Source organism: Mandrillus leucophaeus, unplaced genomic scaffold (assembly GCF_000951045.1).
Source record: "Mandrillus leucophaeus isolate KB7577 unplaced genomic scaffold, Mleu.le_1.0 Scaffold35, whole genome shotgun sequence".
Lineage (NCBI taxonomy): Eukaryota > Metazoa > Chordata > Mammalia > Primates > Cercopithecidae > Mandrillus > Mandrillus leucophaeus.
The window spans coordinates 79,566-99,268 of record NW_012103698.1 but is presented as its reverse complement, the minus strand read 5'-3'; the positions used below and the strand labels follow the sequence as shown (position 1 = coordinate 99,268).

The window sequence follows — 19,703 nt, the reverse complement described above, 5'->3', positions numbered from 1 at the left end:
CTCCCACCCCAAGTGCTGCAGACTCTTCCCTGAAGCTGCCGGCTGAGGCCGAAGCTGCCGCCTCCATGAGAGGCTTCCTCCTACACCCCAGGGTAAGAACCGAACCAAAGGGCTTGGCATCTGGGGATACACTGTGATGGGGAGGTGGGATGGGGGTCATGGAAAGGGTGCTGGTTGGTACCTAATCTGATGCGTCTGGAACTAGCCCAGTGGCAGAAGGCAGGCTGGAGAAATGGAGAGAGAAGATGAACATGACTGTCTGTGGGCCCAGCCTGGACCCAGAACCAGAGGCCACCAGGGGCTGTGACAGTGCACCTCTCCAGCTGGGCGGGGGTGGGAGACATCAGCCTGGGACAGCAGCAGAGGATGGTGCCACTGGCTCTGCCTGGCAGCCCAGGGTGCTGGAGGAATTTGGGGGCTATGTTTCTGGTCAGAGGCAGAAGAATCTGAGAGAAAGGGGGATGTTATGGGAATGTGCCTAATGGGAGGGCCCCTGGGTGTCAGCTGCCGGATTGCTCAGCTGCTCCTGTGCTGGGGGTGAGCAGGGCAGTGAGTTTTTGCCAAGTAAGGGAAGGTGGGGGACACTACGGAAAAGAAGGGAGGAAAGGGTCACTAAGACGTGGCTCGCGCCTCCGCACAGATCAGCCGGTTTGCACTGGGCTCCCCCTACCCTATTCCCGGTGGCTAGCTTTAGACTGGGACTCTAAACCCCCGCTTTCTGGCCCCGCTGAGGCCACTCTGGAGATGGAGAACTCCCTCCCCAGCGGCTGCCCTGCGTTTCCCGTCGTGTCAACCTCACAGGTTCCCAGTCTCAGCCCTACCCCCACCCCATCTCTGCTTCTCTTCCCAAGATGGGGGCTCTTGAACAGAGGAGCCAGTTTCTTCTCTCTCTCTGCATCCCCCCAATCCCCACCCCCCATGCAGAAGCAGCCAAGAAAATGACTTGTCATGCTGGGGTGGGGGGTGGGGGCGGAGCTGGAGCCAGAGCTCAGCGCGCACACTCACACACTGCGGCAAACTGCAGCTGCCCAAACGGCCCCCCTCCCCTTCTGCCTCACTGCGGAGACACCTGCCCTCCTGCCTGCTCAGCCTCCGCACCGCTGCCCACCCCCCACTCCAGCCCTGGCCTAGCGCTGTGTGCCCCTGCCTCACAAGATCGTCCTCTCCAAAGAAAAATGAAAAAACGAGTCAGTTCCCTTCAGTGAGAGAGCCAGGGGAGAAGAAACGGCTTTCTCCCAGGCCTGAAAAAGAGAGGCACATGAAGGATATAAACCATGTAATTTCAAGTCAGTACCACTCCCAGGGATAGGGTGAGGAATAGGACCTTATGTCAGGACAGGAATTGGGATCATAGAAGTCTTGTGGTGATAAATGGGGACCGTGAGAAATGGTTGGGGGTGGGGAGTGGTAGATAGAAAGCAAATCAGTGTGTGCTATAGATATTTGTCTTTCTGACCCTCCTACCTCAAATCTGTGACCTTATTTGTGTGGAGGGAGCTCTTGCCCTTCTAAATCTGAACTACTTAAGGCTGGCAGCTTCCCGAACCTTGATATCCCTCACTTGCCCCAAGCCCTGCCCTTGCCTACATTTGAGGTGGCTCTTGTCCTCTGAATTTATCTCAAATGTTCCCTCAATTCTCAAGTGTATAGAAGGGAACCCTTGAATTCCCCTTTGGCCCAACCCACCCTGTATGGGGTTTGGTCTTCTGACACCATCCATCGTTCATTTCCCCCACAGCTGCATCTGCAGCCCTGTGCTGCCAGATCTGCCTGATCCTGGCACCATGGCTCTTCCTCTTAACAAAGGCCCTGGCCCCAGGCTTCTCTTGTCCAAGCCCCAGAAAGAAGAGACAGCTGGGTCACAGAAGAGGGTCTAAGGGACAAATTATGAACCCTCCCACTAGTATCCTTCAGACAGCCCACTGCCATCTGTTGGATGCTCTGTTAGGTTAATGCCACCATGTACTGCAATTGCACAGGAGGTTGGGAGAGGAAGGGCAGGTGCAGGGGATGGCAGCATTTTTCTTCAGCATCTTCTGTCTGATTTGCCACTTTCTTTCTTTGCTGAATTGCTTGGTGTTTCATGTGAGGCTGGAGAAGGGAAATAGGGGATTTGGGGATGCCTTATCTACTCCATGGCCTGGGGAACACCCTGAATCGCTCCTTCCTTATTAATATGTTTCTTGTTCAAGAACCTTTCGCTCCCCATGTCCGTGGTAGAGGCCCCTAGGAAAGGGGCAAAGATGAGAGAAGAAACTGTTCACAAGGAATAGGTTGTGGGGTAGTGAATCTGGCCTCTCTGAAACTTGGGACATGAAGATGAGGTAGAAGAGGGTGCTGTGAAAACTTTTGAGTGGGAACAATATGATTGTATGCATGTGTATTAGTGCAGGCTTGGCCTCTGAGGAACCAGAAGACAGAACAGGAAGTTATAGTCCTATGTTCATTCTTTGAATCATAAAACCCCAAAAGTTTACATAGCACAGGCTTCTCTGGGTCTTCTGGAACAGGAATTCTGGACTTGGATGGCAAGAAGGGTAGGGAGTCTATAGATACCATACAGAAGCTCCTATTTCCTTATTTCTAGACACTCTGCTGGCAGGAAACCCCAGGGCAGAGGCAAGCCAGGAAGGAGAAAGGGAAGTGAGGATCATCATCCCAGGGGCCCTCTTCTCCAGCTGAGCCCCCCATCCCCAGGCAGCACCAGGAGCTTAGTGCTCGAGAAGGACAAAAGCTTCTTGTCAACAGGGCAGTCTGAGACCATAGTTCCAGGCAGAGGGGTGGGGGCACAGGCAGCAGAGGGTGTGGTAGATGAAGGGAAGGAGAGGACAGCCAATGTGGGAGAGGGGAGGTGGAAGCCCTCTAAGGGAAGGGCTGGAAGAGCCAGTTCCTAGACCTTACTCAGCAGTATCCAAGGTGACAGAGCCTAAGGATACCCAAGTTTCTCTTTCCTCTAAGCCCCATTTCCTGATAGCATATTCTTTCCTCTCCTGCACCACAATTTCTATACCTATTCTCAATATAAATTCCTACATCTCTCCCTCAGGCCAGAGGACCCTTTGCCACCAGAGTGAGATCCTAGAGACCATCATCCTGGTAAATCCCAGTGCAGACAGCATCAGCTCTGAGGTAAGGCCAGGGCCTGTGCCTTGCCAAGCAGGCCTCATGCAAGTGCTATACCCACCCTTGCCAGTGCTACCACTATTAGGCCAAGCATTCCTCTCTCTGCCATCTACGCTGACTTATTGTCCCCAGCCGACTCTGGAGGTGTTGTGACGGACACCAGTTGGGAGCATGTTTTCAAGGTACTGAGGAGCCATTCATTGCCTTCCCCTGGATTTCCTAGATCTGTGACCACTCCCCTTCTTCCACTCCAGGTTCACCATCTTCTTAGCAGCTCATCAGCTCATAAACTACTAATCTTGAGTGGGCAAAGTTTGGAGCCCGGGGGAGACCTCGTCCTACAGAGTGGCACCTACTCGTATGAAAACTTTGCCCAGGTCCTTCACAACCCCGAGGTAAGTTCCACGCCAGAGTGTCCGGGAGAAAGCGCAGCACTAGAGCTGTGGGAGGGATCTAAGGGAAAGTCTCATGTTGCTTGACCATGGGGGTTCCTGGCAGAAAGGTAAGAGTTCACCTTGGAGAGAGGTGAAGATTAGGGTACTGAATCTGAGTCAGACCAAAACAACTCTAGTGACCTGATCAGGTTTCTATCTCCTATTCTTCTAGATCTCCCAATTGCTCAGCAATAGAGACCCTGGGATCCAGGCCTTCCTCACCGTGTCGTGCTTAGGGGAAGGTGATTGGAGCCACCTGGGATTATCCAGTTCCCAAGAGACCCTGCACCTCCGGCTAAACCCTGAGCCCACGCTGCCCACCATGGATGGCGTGGCTGAGTTCTCCGAGTATGTCTCTGAGACTGTGGACGTGCCATCCCCATTTGACCTGCTAGAGCCCCCCACCTCAGGGGGCTTTCTCAAGCTCTCCAAGCCTTGTTGCTACATCTTCCCAGGTGGTCGTGGGGACTCTGCCCTCTTTGCTGTCAATGGTTTCAACATCCTGGTGGATGGTGGCTCTGATCGCAAGTCCTGCTTTTGGAAGCTGGTGCGGCATCTGGACCGCATTGACTCGGTGCTACTCACACACATTGGGGCAGACAACCTGCCAGGCATCAATGGACTACTGCAGCGCAAAGTGGCAGAGCTAGAGGAGGAGCAGTCCCAGGGCTCTAGCAGCTACAGCGACTGGGTGAAGAACCTTATCTCCCCTGAGCTTGGAGTTGTCTTTTTCAACGTGCCTGAAAAGCTGCGGCTTCCTGATGCCTCCCGGAAAGCCAAGCGCAGCATTGAGGAGGCCTGCCTCACTCTGCAGCACTTAAACCGCCTGGGCATCCAGGCTGAGCCTCTGTATCGTGTGGTCAGCAACACCATTGAGCCACTGACCCTCTTCCACAAAATGGGTGTGGGCCGGCTGGATATGTATGTCCTCAACCCTGTCAAGGACAGCAAGGAGATGCAGTTCCTCATGCAAAAGTGGGCAGGAAATAGTAAAGCCAAGACAGGCATCGTGCTGGCCAATGGGAAGGAGGCTGAGATCTCCGTGCCCTACCTTACCTCTATCACTGCTCTGGTGGTCTGGCTACCAGCCAACCCCACTGAGAAGATTGTGCGTGTGCTTTTTCCAGGAAATGCTCCCCAAAACAAGATCTTGGAGGGCCTGGAAAAGCTTCGGCATCTGGACTTCCTGCGTTACCCTGTGGCCACACAGAAGGACCTGGCTTCTGGGGCTGTGCCTACCAACCTCAAGCCCAGCAAAATCAAACAGCGGGCTGATAGCAAGGAGAGCCTCAAAGCCACTACCAAGACAGCCGTGAGCAAGTTGGCCAAACGGGAGGAGGTGGTGGAAGAGGGAGCCAAGGAGGCCCGCTCAGAGCTGGCCAAGGAGTTAGCCAAAACAGAGAAGAAGGCAAAAGAGTCATCTGAGAAGCCCCCAGAGAAGCCTGCCAAGCCTGAGAGGGTGAGGACAGAGTCAAGTGAGGCACTGAAGGCAGAGAAGCGAAAGCTGATCAAAGACAAGGTAGGGAAAAAGCACCTTAAAGAAAAGATATCAAAGCTGGAAGAAAAAAAAGACAAGGAGAAAAAAGAGATCAAAAAAGAGAGGAAAGAACTCAAGAAGGATGAAGGAAGGAAGGAGGAGAAGAAGGATGCCAAGAAGGAGGAGAAGAGGAAAGATACCAAACCTGAGGTCAAGAAGATTTCCAAGCCAGACCTAAAGCCCTTTACTCCTGAGGTACGTAAGACCCTCTACAAAGCCAAGGCCCCTGGAAGAGTCAAAGTAGACAGGAGCCGTGTTGTCCGTGGGGAGAAGGAGCTGTCTTCCGAGCCCCGGACACCCCCAGCCCAGAAGGGGGCTGTACCACTCCCAACCATCAGTGGGCACAGGGAGCTGGTCCTGTCCTCACCAGAGGACCTCACACAGGACTTTGAGGAGATGAAGCGTGAGGAGAGGGCTTTGCTGGCTGAACAAAGGGACATGGGACTAGGAGATAAGCCATTCCCTCTAGACACTGCAGAGGAGGGATCCCCAAGTACAGCTATCCAGGCAACACCACCCTGTGTTCCAGGGCTGGGACAAGAAGAACATGTGATGAAGGAGAAAGAGGTTGTCCCAGAGGTCCCTGAGGAACAAGGCAGCAAGGACAGAGGCCTAGACTCTGGGGCTGAAACAGAGGAAGAGAAAGATACCTGGGAGGAAAAGAAACAGAGGGAATCAGAGAGGCTCCCAGACAGAACAGAAGCCAGAGAGGAAAGTGAACCTGAAGTAAAGGAGGATGTGATAGAAAAGGCTGAGTTAGAAGAAATGGAGGAGGTACACCCTTCAGATGAGGAGGAAGAGGACGCGACAAAAGCTGAGGGTTTTTACCAAAAACATATGCAGGAAGCCTTGAAGGTAACTCCAAGGAGCAGGGAGGCTTTTGGGGGTCGGGAATTGGGACTCCAGGGCAAGGCCCCTGAGAAGGAGACCTCGTCATTCCTGAGCAGCCTGACCACACCTGCAGGAGCCACTGAGCATGTCTCTTACATCCAGGATGAGACAATCCCTGGCTACTCAGAGACTGAGCAGACCATCTCAGATGAGGAGATTCATGATGAGCCGGAGGAGCGCCCAGCTCCACCCAGATTTCACACAAGTACGTATGACCTCCCCGGGCCTGAAGGTGCTGGCCCATTCGAAGCCAGCCAACCTGCCGATAGTGCTGTTCCTGCTACCTCTGGCAAAGTCTATGGAGCGCCAGAGACTGAACTCACCTACCCCACTAACATAGTGGCTGCCCCTTTGGCTGAAGAGGAACATGTGTCCTCAGCCACTTCAATAACTGAATGTGACAAACTTTCTTCCTTTGCCACATCAGTGGCTGAGGACCAATCTGTGGCCTCACTTACAGCTCCCCAGACAGAGGAGACAGGCAAGAGCTCCCTGCTGCTTGACACAGTTACAAGCATCCCTTCCTCCCGTACTGAAGCTACGCAGGGCTTGGACTATGTGCCATCAGCTGGTACCATCTCACCCACCTCCTCACTGGAAGAAGACAAGGGCTTCAAATCACCACCCTGTGAGGACTTCTCTGTGACTGGGGAGTCAGAGAAGAGAGGAGAGATCATAGGGAAAGGCTTGTCTGGAGAAAGAGCTGTGGAAGAGGAAGAGGAGGAGACAGCAAATGTAGGGATGTCTGAGAAACTTTGCAGTCAATATGGAACTCCAGTGTTTAGTGCCCCTGGGCATGCCCTACATCCAGGGGAACCAGCCCTTGGAGAAGCGGAGGAGCGGTGCCTTAGCCCAGATGACAGCACAGTGAAGATGGCTTCTCCTCCACCATCTGGCCCACCCAGTGCCACCCACACACCCTTTCATCAGTCCCCAGTGGAAGAAAAGTCTCAGCCCCAAGACTTTCAGGAAGCAGACTCCTGGGGAGACACTAAGCGCACACCAGGTGTGGGCAAGGAAGATGCTGTGGAGGAGACAGTCAAGCCAGGGCCTGAAGAGGGCACACTAGAGAAGGAAGAGAAGCTTCCTCCTCCCAGGAGCCCCCAGGCCCAGGAAGCACCTGTCAGCATTGATGAGAGACTTACAGGCTGTACCATTCAGCTGCTGCCAGAGCAGGATAAAGCAATAGTCTTTGAGACTATGGAGGCAGGAGAGCCCACAGGCCCCATTCTGGGAGCAGAAGCCCTTCCCGGAGGTTTGAGGACATTACCCCAAGAACCTGTCAAACCTCAGAAAGATGAGGTGCTCAGATATCCTGACAGAAACCTCTCTCCTGACGATGCAGAATCCCTCTCTGTCCTCAGCGTGGCCTCCCCAGACACTGCCAACCAAGAGCCCACCCCCAAGTCTCCCTGTGGCCTGACAGAGCAGTACCTACACACAGACCGTTGGCCAGAGGTATCTCCAGAAGACATCCAGTCACTTTCTCTGTCAGAAGAGAGTCCCAGCAAGGAGACCTCCCTGGATGTCTCTTCTAAGCAACTCTCTCCAGAAAGCCTTGGCACCCTCCAGTTTGGGGAACTAAACCTTGGGAAGGAAGAAACGGGGCATCTGATGCAGGCCGAGGATACCTCTCACCACGCAGCTCCCATGTCTGTTCCAGAGCCCCATGCAGCCACAGTGTCACCTTCCACAGACGGGACGACTCGATACTCTGCACAGACAAACATCACAGATGAGAGCCTTGACAGGAAATCACCTGCCAGCTCATTCTCTCACTCTACACCTTCAGGAAATGGGAAGTACTTACCTGGGGCGATCACAAGCCCTGGTGAACACATTCTGACACCTGAGAGCTCCTTCTCCAAGAGTCCTGAGTCTTTGCCAAGCCCTGCCTTGGAGGACATTGCCATAGAGTGGGAAGATAAAGTTCCAGGGTTGAAGGACAGAACCTCAGAACAGAAGAAGAAGGAACCTGAGCCAAAGGATGAAGTTTTACAGCAGAAAGACAAAACTCTGGAGCACAAGGAGGTGGTAGAGCCGAAGGACACAGCCATCTATCAGAAGGATGAGGCTCTGGATATAAAGAACGAGGCTGTGAAACAGCAGGATAAGGCTTTAGAACAAAAAGGCAGAGACTTAGAACAAAAGGACACAGCCCTGGAACAGAAGGACAAGGCCCTGGAACCAAAAGACAAAGACTTAGAAGAAAAAGACAAGGCCCTGGAACAGAAGGATAAGATCCCAGAAGAGAAAGACAAAGCCTTAGAACAAAAGGACACAGCCCTGGAACAGAAGGACAAGGCTCTGGAACCAAAAGATAAAGACTTAGAACAAAAGGACTGGGTCCTGGAAAAGAAGGATAAGATCCCAGAAGAGATAGACAAAGCCTTAGATCAAAAAGTCAGACATGTTGAACATAAGGCTCCAGAGGACACAGTCACTGAAATGAAGGGCAGAGACCTAGAACAGACAGACAAAGCCCCTGAACAGAAACACCAGGCCCAGGAACAAAAGGATAAAATCTCAGAAAAGAAGGATCAGGCCTTAGAACAAAAATACTGGGCTTTGGGACAGAAGGATGAAGCCCTGGAACAAAACATTAAGGCTCTGGAAGAGAAGGACCAAACTCAGGAGCAGGAGAGCCTACTGCAGGAGGATAAAACCAGGAAACCAAAGATGCTAGAGGAAAAATCCCCAGAAAAGGTCAAGGCCATGGAAGAGAAGTTAGAAGCTCTTCTGGAGAAGACCAAAGCTCTGGGCCTGGAAGAGAGCCTAGTGCAGGAGGGCAAGACCAGAAAGCAGGAAGAGAAGTACTGGAGGGGGCAGGATGTGGTCCAGGAGTGGCGAGAAACATCTCCTACCAGAGAAGAGCCGGTTGGAGAACAGAAAGAGCTTGCCCCGGCATGGGAGGACACATCTCCTGAGCAGGACAATAGGTATTGGAGAGGCAGAGAGGATGTGGCCTTGGAACAGGACACATACTGGAGGGAGCTAAGCTGTGAGCGGAAAGTCTGGTTCCCTCATGAGCTGGATGGTCAGGGGGCCCGCCCACGCTACACTGAGGAACGGGAAAGTACTTTCCTAGATGAGGGCCCAGACGATGAGCAAGAAGTGCCCCCGCGGGAACACACAACCCGGAGCCCCTGGGCCTCAGACTTCAAGGATTTCCAGGAATCCTCCCCACAGAAGGGGCTGGAGGTGGAGCGCTGGCTTGCTGAATCACCAGTTGGGTTGCCACCAGAGGAAGAGGACAAACTGACCCGCTCTCCCTTTGAGATCATCTCCCCTCCGGCTTCCCCACCTGAGATGGTTGGACAAAGGGTTCCTTCAGCCCCAGGACAAGAGAGTCCTATCCCAGACCCTAAGCTCATGCCACCCATGAAAAATGAACCCACTACCCCCTCATGGCTGGCTGACATCCCACCCTGGGTGCCCAAGGACAGACCCCTCCCCCCTCCACCCCTTTCCCCAGCTCCAGGTCCCCCCACCCCTGCCCCAGAGCCCCACACTCCTGCACCCTTCTCTTGGGGCACAGCTGAGTATGACAGTGTGGTGGCTGCAGTGCAGGAGGGGGCAGCTGAGTTGGAAGGTGGGCCATACTCCCCACTGGGGAAGGACTACCGCAAGGCTGAAGGGGAAAGGGAAGAAGAAGGTAGGGCTGAGGCTCCTGACCAAAGCTCACACAGCTCAAAGGTACCAGAGGCCAGCAAAAGCCATGCCACCATGGAGCCTGAGCAGACTGAGCCGGAGCAGAGAGAGCCCACACCCTATCCTGATGAGAGAAGCTTTCAGTATGCAGACATCTATGAGCAGATGATGCTTACTGGGCTTGGCCCTGCATGCCCCACTAGAGAGCCTCCACTTGGAGCAGCTGGGGATTGGCCCCCACGCCTCTCAACCAAGGAGGAAGCTGCCGGCCGAAACACATCTGCAGAGAAGGAGCTTTCATCTCCTGTCTCACCCAAGAGCCTCCAATCTGACACTCCAACCTTCAGCTATGCAGCCCTGGCAGGACCCACTGTACCCCCAAGGCCAGAGCCAGGGCCAAGTGTGGAGCCCAGCCTCACCCCACCTGCAGTTCCCCCCCGTGCTCCTATCCTGAGCAAAGGCCCAAGCCCCCCTCTTAATGGTAACATCCTGAGCTGCAGCCCAGATAGGAGGTCCCCATCCCCCAAGGAATCAGGCCGGAGTCATTGGGATGACAGCACTAGTGACTCAGAACTGGAGAAGGGGGCTCGGGAACAGTCAGAAAAAGAGGCCCAATCCCCAAGTCCTCCTCACCCCATTTCTATGGGGCCCCCCACATTATGGCCAGAAACTGAGGCACGAATTAGCCCTCCCTTGGACTCACACCTGGGGCCTGCCCGACCCAGTCTGGACTTCCCTGCTTCAGCCTTTGGCTTCTCCTCATTGCAGCCAGCTCCCCCACAGCTACCCTCTCCAGCTGAACCCCGCTCAGCACCCTGTGGCTCCCTTGCCTTCTCTGGGGACCGAGCTCTGGCTCTGGCTCCAGGACCCCCCACCAGAACCCGGCATGATGAATACCTGGAAGTGACCAAGGCCCCCAGCCTGGATTCCTCGCTGCCCCAGCTCCCATCACCCAGCTCTCCTGGGGCCCCTCTCCTCTCTAATCTGCCACGACCTGCTTCACCAGCCCTGTCTGATGGCTCCTCCTCTGAAGCTACCACACCTGTGATTTCGAGTGTGGCTGAGCGCTTCTCTCCAGGCCTTGAGGCTGCAGAACAGGAGTCTGGAGAGCTGGACCCAGGAACGGAACCAGCTGCCCACAGCCTCTGGGACCTCACTCCTCTGAGCCCAGCACCCCCAGCTTCACTGGACTTGGTCCTAGCTCCGGCTCCAAGCCTGCCTGGAGACATGGGTGATGGCACCCTGCCGTGCCACCTGGAGTGCTCAGGGGCAGCCACGGAGAAGCCAAGCCCCTTCCAGGGTCCCTCTGAGGACTGTGCAGCCAATGGCCCAACTGAAAGCAGCCCTAACCCCCCAGGCCCTGCCCCAGCCAAGGCTGAAAACGAAGAGGCTGCGGCTTGTCCTGCCTGGGAACGTGGAGCCTGGCCTGAAGGAGCTGAGAGGAGCTCCCGGCCTGACACACTGCTCTCCCCTGAGCAGCCACTGTGTCCTGCAGGGGGCTCCGGGGGTCCATCCAGCAGTGCCTCTCCCGAGGTCGAAGCTGGGCCCCAGGGATGTGCCACTGAGCCCCGGCCCCATCGTGGGGAGCTCTCCCCATCCTTCCTGAACCCACCTCTGCCCCCATCCACAGATGATAGCGACCTCTCAACTGAGGAAGCTCGACTAGTAGGAAGAGGGGGGCGGCGTCGGGCAGGAGGGTCAGGGACCACGGGGGGCCCATGCCCTGTGACTGATGAGACACCCCCCACATCAGCCAGTGACTCAGGCTCCTCACAGTCAGATTCTGATGTCCCGCCAGAAACTGAGGAGTGCCCATCCATCACAGCTGAGGCAGCCCTCGACTCAGATGAAGACGGGGACTTCCTGCCTGTGGACAAAGCTGGGGGTGTCAGTGGTACTCACCACCCCAGGCCTGGCCACGACCCACCCCCTCTCCCACAGCCAGACCCCCGCCCATCCCCTCCCCGCCCTGATGTGTGCATGGCTGACCCCGAGGGGCTCAGCTCAGAGTCTGGGAGAGTAGAGAGGCTACGGGAGAAGGAGAAGGTTCAGGGGCGAGTAGGGCGCAGGGCCCCAGGCAAGGCCAAGCCAGCGTCCCCTGCACGGCGTCTGGATCTTCGGGGAAAACGCTCACCCACCCCTGGTAAAGGGCCTGCAGATCGAGCATCCCGGGCCCCACCCCGACCACGCAGCACTACAAGCCAGGTCACCCCAGCAGAGGAAAAGGATGGACACAGCCCCATGTCCAAAGGCCTAGTCAATGGACTCAAGGCAGGACCAAGTACGTATATCATGAAACGTGGCAGAGAGTGTGGGTTAGGGCTGGGTGTGGCTGGTCAGACTCCAGAGGTGGGAAAGAGGGGAAGGTTGCCAAAAGGGTTCCACTTTTCCTCTGCAATGAATCCTGGCTTGTCTCTACAGTGGCCTTGAGTTCCAAGGGCGGCTCTGGTGCCCCTGTATATGTGGATCTCGCCTACATCCCGAATCATTGCAGTGGCAAGACTGCTGACCTTGACTTCTTCCGTCGAGTGCGTGCATCCTACTATGTGGTCAGTGGGAATGACCCTGCCAATGGAGAGCCAAGCCGGGCTGTGCTGGATGCCTTGCTGGAGGGCAAGGCCCAGTGGGGGGAGAATCTTCAGGTGAGTAGCAAAGGACACCAAGGAAGTAGTCTGGTCAAAGCTCACTCAAGAGGCAATAGTGGAACACAGTCCCTATTTATTAAAGGATGGGCCTTTTCTAAGGGCAGCAGGGCTGCTTCTGAGACCATCGGGTGCCCCTTCCCCCTCACCTACCTTCCCTTCATGTTCTCACATCAGGCATGTCTTATCTCCCTCCTAGGTGACTCTGATCCCTACTCATGACACGGAGGTGACTCGTGAGTGGTACCAACAAACTCACGAGCAGCAGCAGCAACTGAACGTCCTGGTCCTGGCTAGCAGCAGCACCGTGGTCATGCAGGATGAGTCCTTCCCTGCCTGCAAGATTGAGTTCTGAAAGAGCCGCCCTCCCTTCCCCAAGGATCCACTCCCCCAGCTCCTTTAGAGAATGGCTACTGCTGAGTCCTCTGGGGTTGAGGGACATGGGAGCTAGGGGGAGGGGAGGGAGATGTCTTGTTGTGGGGACTTGGGCTGGGCTAAGTGGGAGGGGTTGTCCCTCCCCCTCATCCATTCCTGAGAGGGGTCTCAAACCAAAGTTAACAGGGAGAGGATGGGGGAGGGGAAAAATTAGAATAAGATAGCATCTGATGCCTGAGAACCCTCTTCTAGCACTGTCAAATGCTGGTATTGAATGGGGACTGAGGATGGGTCTCAGAGAGCAACCTCCTCCCTCGTAGAGGGAGATTATATCCCCAACTCCAGGGACCTCTTTATCTCAATCTATTTATTTGGCATCCCAGGAAGGATTTCCAATAGTAATTTATGTGACCTGGGGGCAGGATACTGTCAGTGAGGTGCCCAGAGCTGCATCCTTTTCTCCATTTCCCATCCCCCATCTCCTCACCCACCAGGGTCTGAATTCTAGCAGGGGCCTGGGGGTATCCCACTGCTACACTGTTCTATTGCTTCCCTCAGTATCTGAATGTCTCAATTTAAAACTTGAAGCTCTTTAGACCAACAGACTGGTGAGAGGAGAAAGGAGCTTATCCCCCAGCCCCTGCTTTATACCATTCACATCCCAGGGCTGTGTCCAGACAGCACAAAAGGGCAAGGAGAGCCCAAGCCCCAATGCCAGAATTCTTTCAAACTCCCTGACTCTTTGAAGTTTTTACTCACCCCGTTTCAATTATCCTAATCCCTTCTCATCCCCTGCTTGGCTTCTGTGCATGTGGTCATCTGCTGTGGCCTGGTGTGTAATGGGTTAAAAATAAGCCACTGCCTGACATCCCAACATTTGACACCCCAGCAATGTGTGACTCCCCCAACATTCCACTATGCCATCCTGCAGCTGAAATGGGAACACTGGCTGCCTCTCCAAACCTGCTCTTGGACAGAGGATCTGGGAGGTGGAGGCCAGGCCAGAGGACTTAGGGAAAATGAGAGGGAGGAAGGAAAAAGGGAGAAGAAGCTGAGCCATAGCTTAACTCCTACAGAGTGAAATGAAAACGGGCTGAAAATACCACCCCAGGAGAGGACCTCACCCCAAGCAAGCCAGTGAGCAGCCCTGCCAGACTACTGCCAGACTGAGAAACCCAGAAGCTGGTAGTCATGTGGGCTTACCTTCTCTGCCAAGCGACTGGGAAACCAAAATGAGCCCACCTTGTGTTCTTCCTAGCTCCACCCTCCCCGTGCTGCTGTGCTCTGCTCCTCCCCACACTTCCCTGCTATAGTTCCCAGCTGCTGTAATGGAGCCACCTCCAACTCTAACAATAAACCCAGTTCATTGCAGATGATGTAGTGCCGCTTAGGCTTTTTCTGACTCCATACATGCTTAGTTACTGGGCCCCGGTTTCCACCTCTCTGCTTCAACCAGTCTTGAATTTATCTTGGAAGACTCCAATGCTTTGGATTACTGGAAACACTTGTGCCTGAGTATGGAGAATAGGAGCCTAGGGTGGGTACATACGTCTGGTTTGGGGGAAGGGAAGAGGGGCAGGGGGCCTCCTGGGGAGGGGATATGCATTCCATGGGGTCAAGAGTTAAGGACCAAACAACCAGGATCAGATACCCTGGACAGCCTCTTGGGCTAAAGAGGTAAGAAGCTGAAGGACCCTAAGAGATCCAGAGCCTAATGAGGTTGGAAACGACTCTCCTTGTGCAGTCAGGATTTCCGTGGAGTAAAATGGTCGACTTTTCTCCTCCATGGAAACCCTTTATAGTCCTAAGTATGTCAGAAGTGGCCAGGCTGAATGTGTATATTTGGGGACGGGCATATTCTAGCCCTCCCACTGTTCTGGGCTCTCTCATGGTAAAGATGTCAAGGGAGCAGAGAAAGGGCATAACCCCTTTATATAAACTCCTCCTGACACTCCAGAGTGAAAAATTAACAGGATGATTCCAAGAACGTGATGAGAAGGCATGTACCCTCTGGCACTTCACAGAGAGGGAAACTCTTTCCGGTCCCCCATCCAACACTCTACTTACTCAATAAAGACCTTTTGGGGACCAGACATGGTGGCTCACACCTGTAATCCCAGCACTTTGGGAGGCCAAGGCAGGCAGATCATCTGAGGTCAGGAGTTCGAGACCAGCCTGGCCAACATGGCGAAACCCTGTCTCTACTAAAAATACAAAAAAATTAACTGGGTGTGGTGATGGGCACCTGTAATCCTAGCTACTCAAGAGGCTAAGGCAGGAGAATCACTTGAATCCAGAAGGCGGCAGTTGCAGTGAGCTGAGATCACGCCACTGCACTCCAGCCTGGCGACAGAGCGAGACTCTGTCTCAAAAAAGAAAAAAAACAAACAAACCTTTTGAGATAGTGGGTTAACTGCTATAGGCACCTCTTGGGATGCCTGATGTCCGTTTTTTTGTTTTTTTGGGTTTTTTTTTGTTTTTTGTTTTTTTTTTTTTTGAAACAGAGTCTCACTCTGTCGCCAGGCTGGAGTGCAGTGGTGCGATCTCAGCTCATTGCAACCTCTACCTCCTGGATTCAAGCAATTCCCCTGCCTCAGCCTCCTGAGTAGCTGGGATTACAGGCATGCGCCACCATGCCCGGCTAATTTTTATATGTTTAGTAGAGATGGAGTTTCACCACGTTGGCCAGGAAGGTCTCAATCTCTTGACCTCGTGATACACCCACCTTGGCCTCCCAAAGTGCTGGAATTACAGGTGTGAGCCACCGTGCCCAGCTGACCTCTATATTTTTATAGTCTATTTTTGGATGCCTGATCCCTGTATTTTTACAGCCCATTCCTGCTCAATTATAATGGCTTTTGACTGATTCAGATCAGTTATAGACACAATTGACTCACATGACTCACAGTCACATATATATATATATACACACACACACACACACACACACATATATATATATAAAAATATATATTTTGAGACAGAGTCTTGCTTTGTTGCCCAGGTTGGAGTGCATTGGTGTGATTTCAGCTTACTGCAACCTCCGCCTCCAGGGTTCAAGTGATTCTCCTGCCTCAGCCTCCCGAATAGCTGGGATTACAGGTGTCCACCACCATGCCTGGCTAATTTTTGTGTTTTTAGTAGAGACAAGGTTTCACGATGTTGGCCAGTTTGGTCTCCAACTCCTGACCTCACATGATCTGCCCGCCTTGGTCTCCCAAAGTGCTGGGATTACAGATATAAGCCACCGTGCCCAGCCTATATTCATTCTTGAATTCACAAGGACATCACCATCATCCATCACCATCATTCTCATTATTTCATATTTATTGAGCACTCATAATGTTCCGGCCCCTGACTCCAATGACCGTATTACCCCTCCTACCCACTCCCATTCCCATCCCTGGATCTTTGGAAAAAGCTTCAGAATCATATCTGGCCCTCAGATACAATGATATAAGGACAAATTTCTTGGGGACCCTGGAGTGTTTGGTCTTTGGCCAGTCTGTCCCTGGCACAACTACAGAAATATATATATATATATATACACACACACACACACATATCTATATGTGTATATATATATTTATATTTATTTATTAAACCTTTGCTTGTATCTGTACAATACTGATCTCTGCTCATTGCTTAAAATAGAACCTGATTATCTCTACTACTACAGCATCTCCTAAGCCAAACAGCCCACCACAGAGGGAGGCCCAGTTTCACAGACTGGCTAAGAATCCTCTAGAGCATTTTAAGTAGTTGCTTTGAATTTTGCACAGCAGTTTAATACCTACTTTTCCCTAGAGCTATTGCCCAGAGGAACAGGACTGAGGCAGAAGGGGCACTTGGGGATGATATGGAAAGATCTATAAGGCAAGTCTAAAGATTTAGTGGCCATGACAGATGTTTGGGGAGGGGACTGTATTTTCCAGACATTTCAGATAGCCATCCCGGGCTCACCTGAGGAGTGCTGGCAAAGACAAGAGTCCCCCGAATGCACATATGGTCTAAGCATACCTTGAGAAGTTGTGACTATTTCCCCAGAAAAGTGAAGACCCTAGAGTCCCCTCTTTTGCATTTGCTGTCCCCAGATGGTGTCTTCAGCAGTGAAGCAGCATTTCCTTTAACAGTCTATGATTTCCTAGGATGCTCAGAGAAGGCTGGGTAATGAGAGACCAACCTACCCCAAGGAAATCCTATTCAAGTCTAATGGTTAGGTGAAGAGCCAATGGCTTCTTTGAACCTAAAACTGGCTCCTCCTTAAGCACAGCTCTGGCACAGGTATGCTTCATACCAAGAGAACTACTTCCCCAGACACTGCTGGTGAGAGCTGGCCAGTGAGTTAGCCAACAGAAAAGGTTGCTGGCTCAAATGGCTGGTATAGTGTGACACCACTAATGAGAAAATTAATCACATGTTGCTGGTGGAAGGGGTGAGTGCTGGTCATGGGCTAGAGACTGGCTCTGAGGGTTTGGATCACTAGATAGATGCTGGGCTTGAGGAATACCCTCTCCAGGCAGCTGATGGATCACCTCAGGGACCACCCAGGACTTCTAATTTATCTCCTCAGGGACCTCCTGGGCCTGCAGATCAATCTCCTCAGGGAACTCTTGGGATGGTTTATCAATCTCAGGGATGCCCTGAGATAACAGACTGATCGCAGAAGGCTCCTGGGCCAGCCTGCCAACCTCCACAGAGAACTCCTGGTATGGCTGGCTGACCTCCTCAGGGATCTCTTCAGCTGGGCTGCCAACTTCTACAGGGGTTTCCTGGACCAAGCCACCAACCCCTACGTGGGACCTATGGACCAGCTTGCCAGCCTCCACAGAGACCCCCTGGCATGGCTGGCTGACCTCCTCGGGGTTCTCCAGACATAGCTGGCAAACTTCCTCAGAGACTTTCTGGCACAGTTGGCTGGCCTTCTGGCATGGCTGGCTGATCTGAGGGACCTCCTGGCGTATGTGGTTACCATTGTCATGGTTCTCCTGGCATTGCTGGCTGATGTCAGGGACCTCCTGACATGGCTGGCTGAGCGCCTCAGAAATGTCCTGGCATGACTGGCTGATGTCAGGGACCTCCTGACATGGCTGGCTGACCTCCTCAGCCACCTCCTCGTATGGCTGGCTGGTTTCCACAGGTGGCACCTGTGGGGACTGATTTGGTTCAAAAATCTCTTGTTTCCCTTCTATGGAGAGCTCTTGTGCTCCATTCCCAGGGGTCTCCCGGAGCAGCCCAAGGCATTGATGTTCTTCAGTCACGTGTGAATTTAGGGAGGGTTGATCACTGAAGCCAAATTGGGAGTTACCATCTACTGTAGTAGGGGAAGAAGGACCAGCACTGGACACAGTGCTAGAAGGGCCACTGCTGTCTGTAAAGCAAAGTCAAGAGATCAAGTCAGAGAAGCTGGAAGAGTAGGCTGTACCCTGTGCAGATAGTTCAAATGCTAGAATGGTTGGCCTATGCTACTTACGTCTTGAGGGAAGAGTGTCTGAATTCTTCCTAAGTTAAGCAGAGACTCCTAAGTTTGCTTAGCTCAAGAACTGTCACCCTGGCCTAATGTATACCTTGAGAGTAACAATAAGGTACGTATAACACTTCAGGAGAGAGTGCTAAGACCCACTTCATCTGGTTCTTTCACAAATACACTCCCATCAGAATTCCAAGTTCCCAAGGCCTCTCATTCCTACTTTGGAAGAATATGAATACTTTAGCCCAGTGGTTCATAATCAAAATCATGAAAAATTTTTTTTAAATGCTAATTTCCAGTTTTCAACCCCAGAGATTCTAATTCTATAGGTTTAGTGTAAAGGTGTAGCTTGGAGGAGGGAGGAGGATGAAGGCAATATAATTTTGTTGGAACACTCCCAGTTGATTCTGATATACACCTTCTGTTAAGAATCATTCTTTAAAGCAATCAATGTATTTCTGGGGCAGAGGTAATCATTATTTATAGCCCAGACGGTAAGTTGGCAGGAGAATGTAGAAAAACCATGTAAATCAGAACAATAGGAAAGAAAATGGTTTACCTGGCTGGGTGCGGTGGCTCACGCCTGTAATCCCAGCACTTTGGGAGGCCGAGGCAGGCAGATCACTTGAGGTCAGGAGTTCAAAACCAGCCTGGCCAACATGACGAAACCTTGTCTCTACTAAAAATACAAAAATTAGCCAGGCATAGTGGTGGCTGCCTGTAATCCCAACTACTCAGGAGGCTGAGGCAGGTGAATCACTTGAACCCCAGAGGTGGAGGTTGCAGTGAGCTGAAATCATGCCACTGTGCTCCAGCCTGGGTGATAAAGCAAGACTCCATCTCAGAAAAAAAAAAAAAAAAGAAAATGGTTTACCCAAAAATGGAAGACGGCCATGGAATTTCTACATGGCAGTTCTTAACCTTTCTAGGCGTCAGTGGCCCCTTTGAGGTGCTAATGAAAGTCCAGGAAAAATGTACATAAGAATATTCACACTAATCTTTACATGTGATTCCTGAAGCTCATAGACTCTACCCTGAAACCACATCTATGGATCCAGGGTTAAGACTCTTGTAAGTCTTGGGACATACAATGAATGTTACAGGCTTGTGCAAATTATATACACAGAAAACATTAAAAAACTGATTTCCTAGATCCTGACAGTAGTGTAATAAAGACCTCAGAGTCTTCAATTACACTGTGGGATGATTCCTACTCCATCTGCTACTGCTTCATTGACCTCTAGTATGGGACTAACCTACTTCTCCCTTGGTAAAAATCATTTTTATTGATAATATTATAATGATATATTAAAGCACTATGGTATCAATAATGACAGATTCTGGGAAAAGGGGACATCGGAACATATTGCCATTGAAGGAAACCTCGAAAAGTTGGTAAACCTGAGCCTACAAAGGCTCAATCCATCATTGAGTTGAAGGTATGCTAGTTATCTCACTTCTGTAAAGAATCAAAGGAGGGGCCGGGGGCAGTGGCTCACGCCTGTAATCCCAGCACTTTGAGAGGCCGAGGCAGGCAGATCACAAGGTCAGGAGTTCGAGACCAGCCTGACCAATATAGT

At 52.3% G+C, this 19,703-nt stretch overlaps 2 protein-coding genes across 3 annotated transcripts in view; one reads left to right on the top strand and one right to left on the bottom strand.

The window, feature by feature from the left end:
* Positions 1–14,033, top strand: part of MAP1A (microtubule-associated protein 1A) — a 20,666-nt gene extending 6,633 nt beyond the window's left edge. The window contains exons 1-6 of one of the 2 annotated variants that reach the window (XM_011989200.1): positions 1–92; positions 3,047–3,129; positions 3,378–3,518; positions 3,730–11,917; positions 12,058–12,278; positions 12,478–14,033. In XM_011989200.1, coding sequence (XP_011844590.1) covers positions 3,880–11,917; positions 12,058–12,278; positions 12,478–12,633 — 8,415 coding nt within the window. In that variant the 5' untranslated portion in view covers positions 1–92; positions 3,047–3,129; positions 3,378–3,518; positions 3,730–3,879 and the 3' untranslated portion in view covers positions 12,634–14,033. The remainder of the gene's footprint in view (positions 93–3,046; positions 3,130–3,377; positions 3,519–3,729; positions 11,918–12,057; positions 12,279–12,477) is intronic. The other variant, XM_011989199.1, reaches the window with a different exon arrangement.
* A 2,710-nt stretch (positions 14,034–16,743) lies between these two features.
* Positions 16,744–19,703, bottom strand: part of PPIP5K1 (diphosphoinositol pentakisphosphate kinase 1) — a 71,850-nt gene continuing 68,890 nt past the window's right edge. The window contains exon 31 of the mRNA XM_011989198.1: positions 16,744–18,024. Within this exon, the coding sequence (XP_011844588.1) occupies positions 17,210–18,024 (815 nt within the window). The 3' untranslated portion in view covers positions 16,744–17,209. The remainder of the gene's footprint in view (positions 18,025–19,703) is intronic.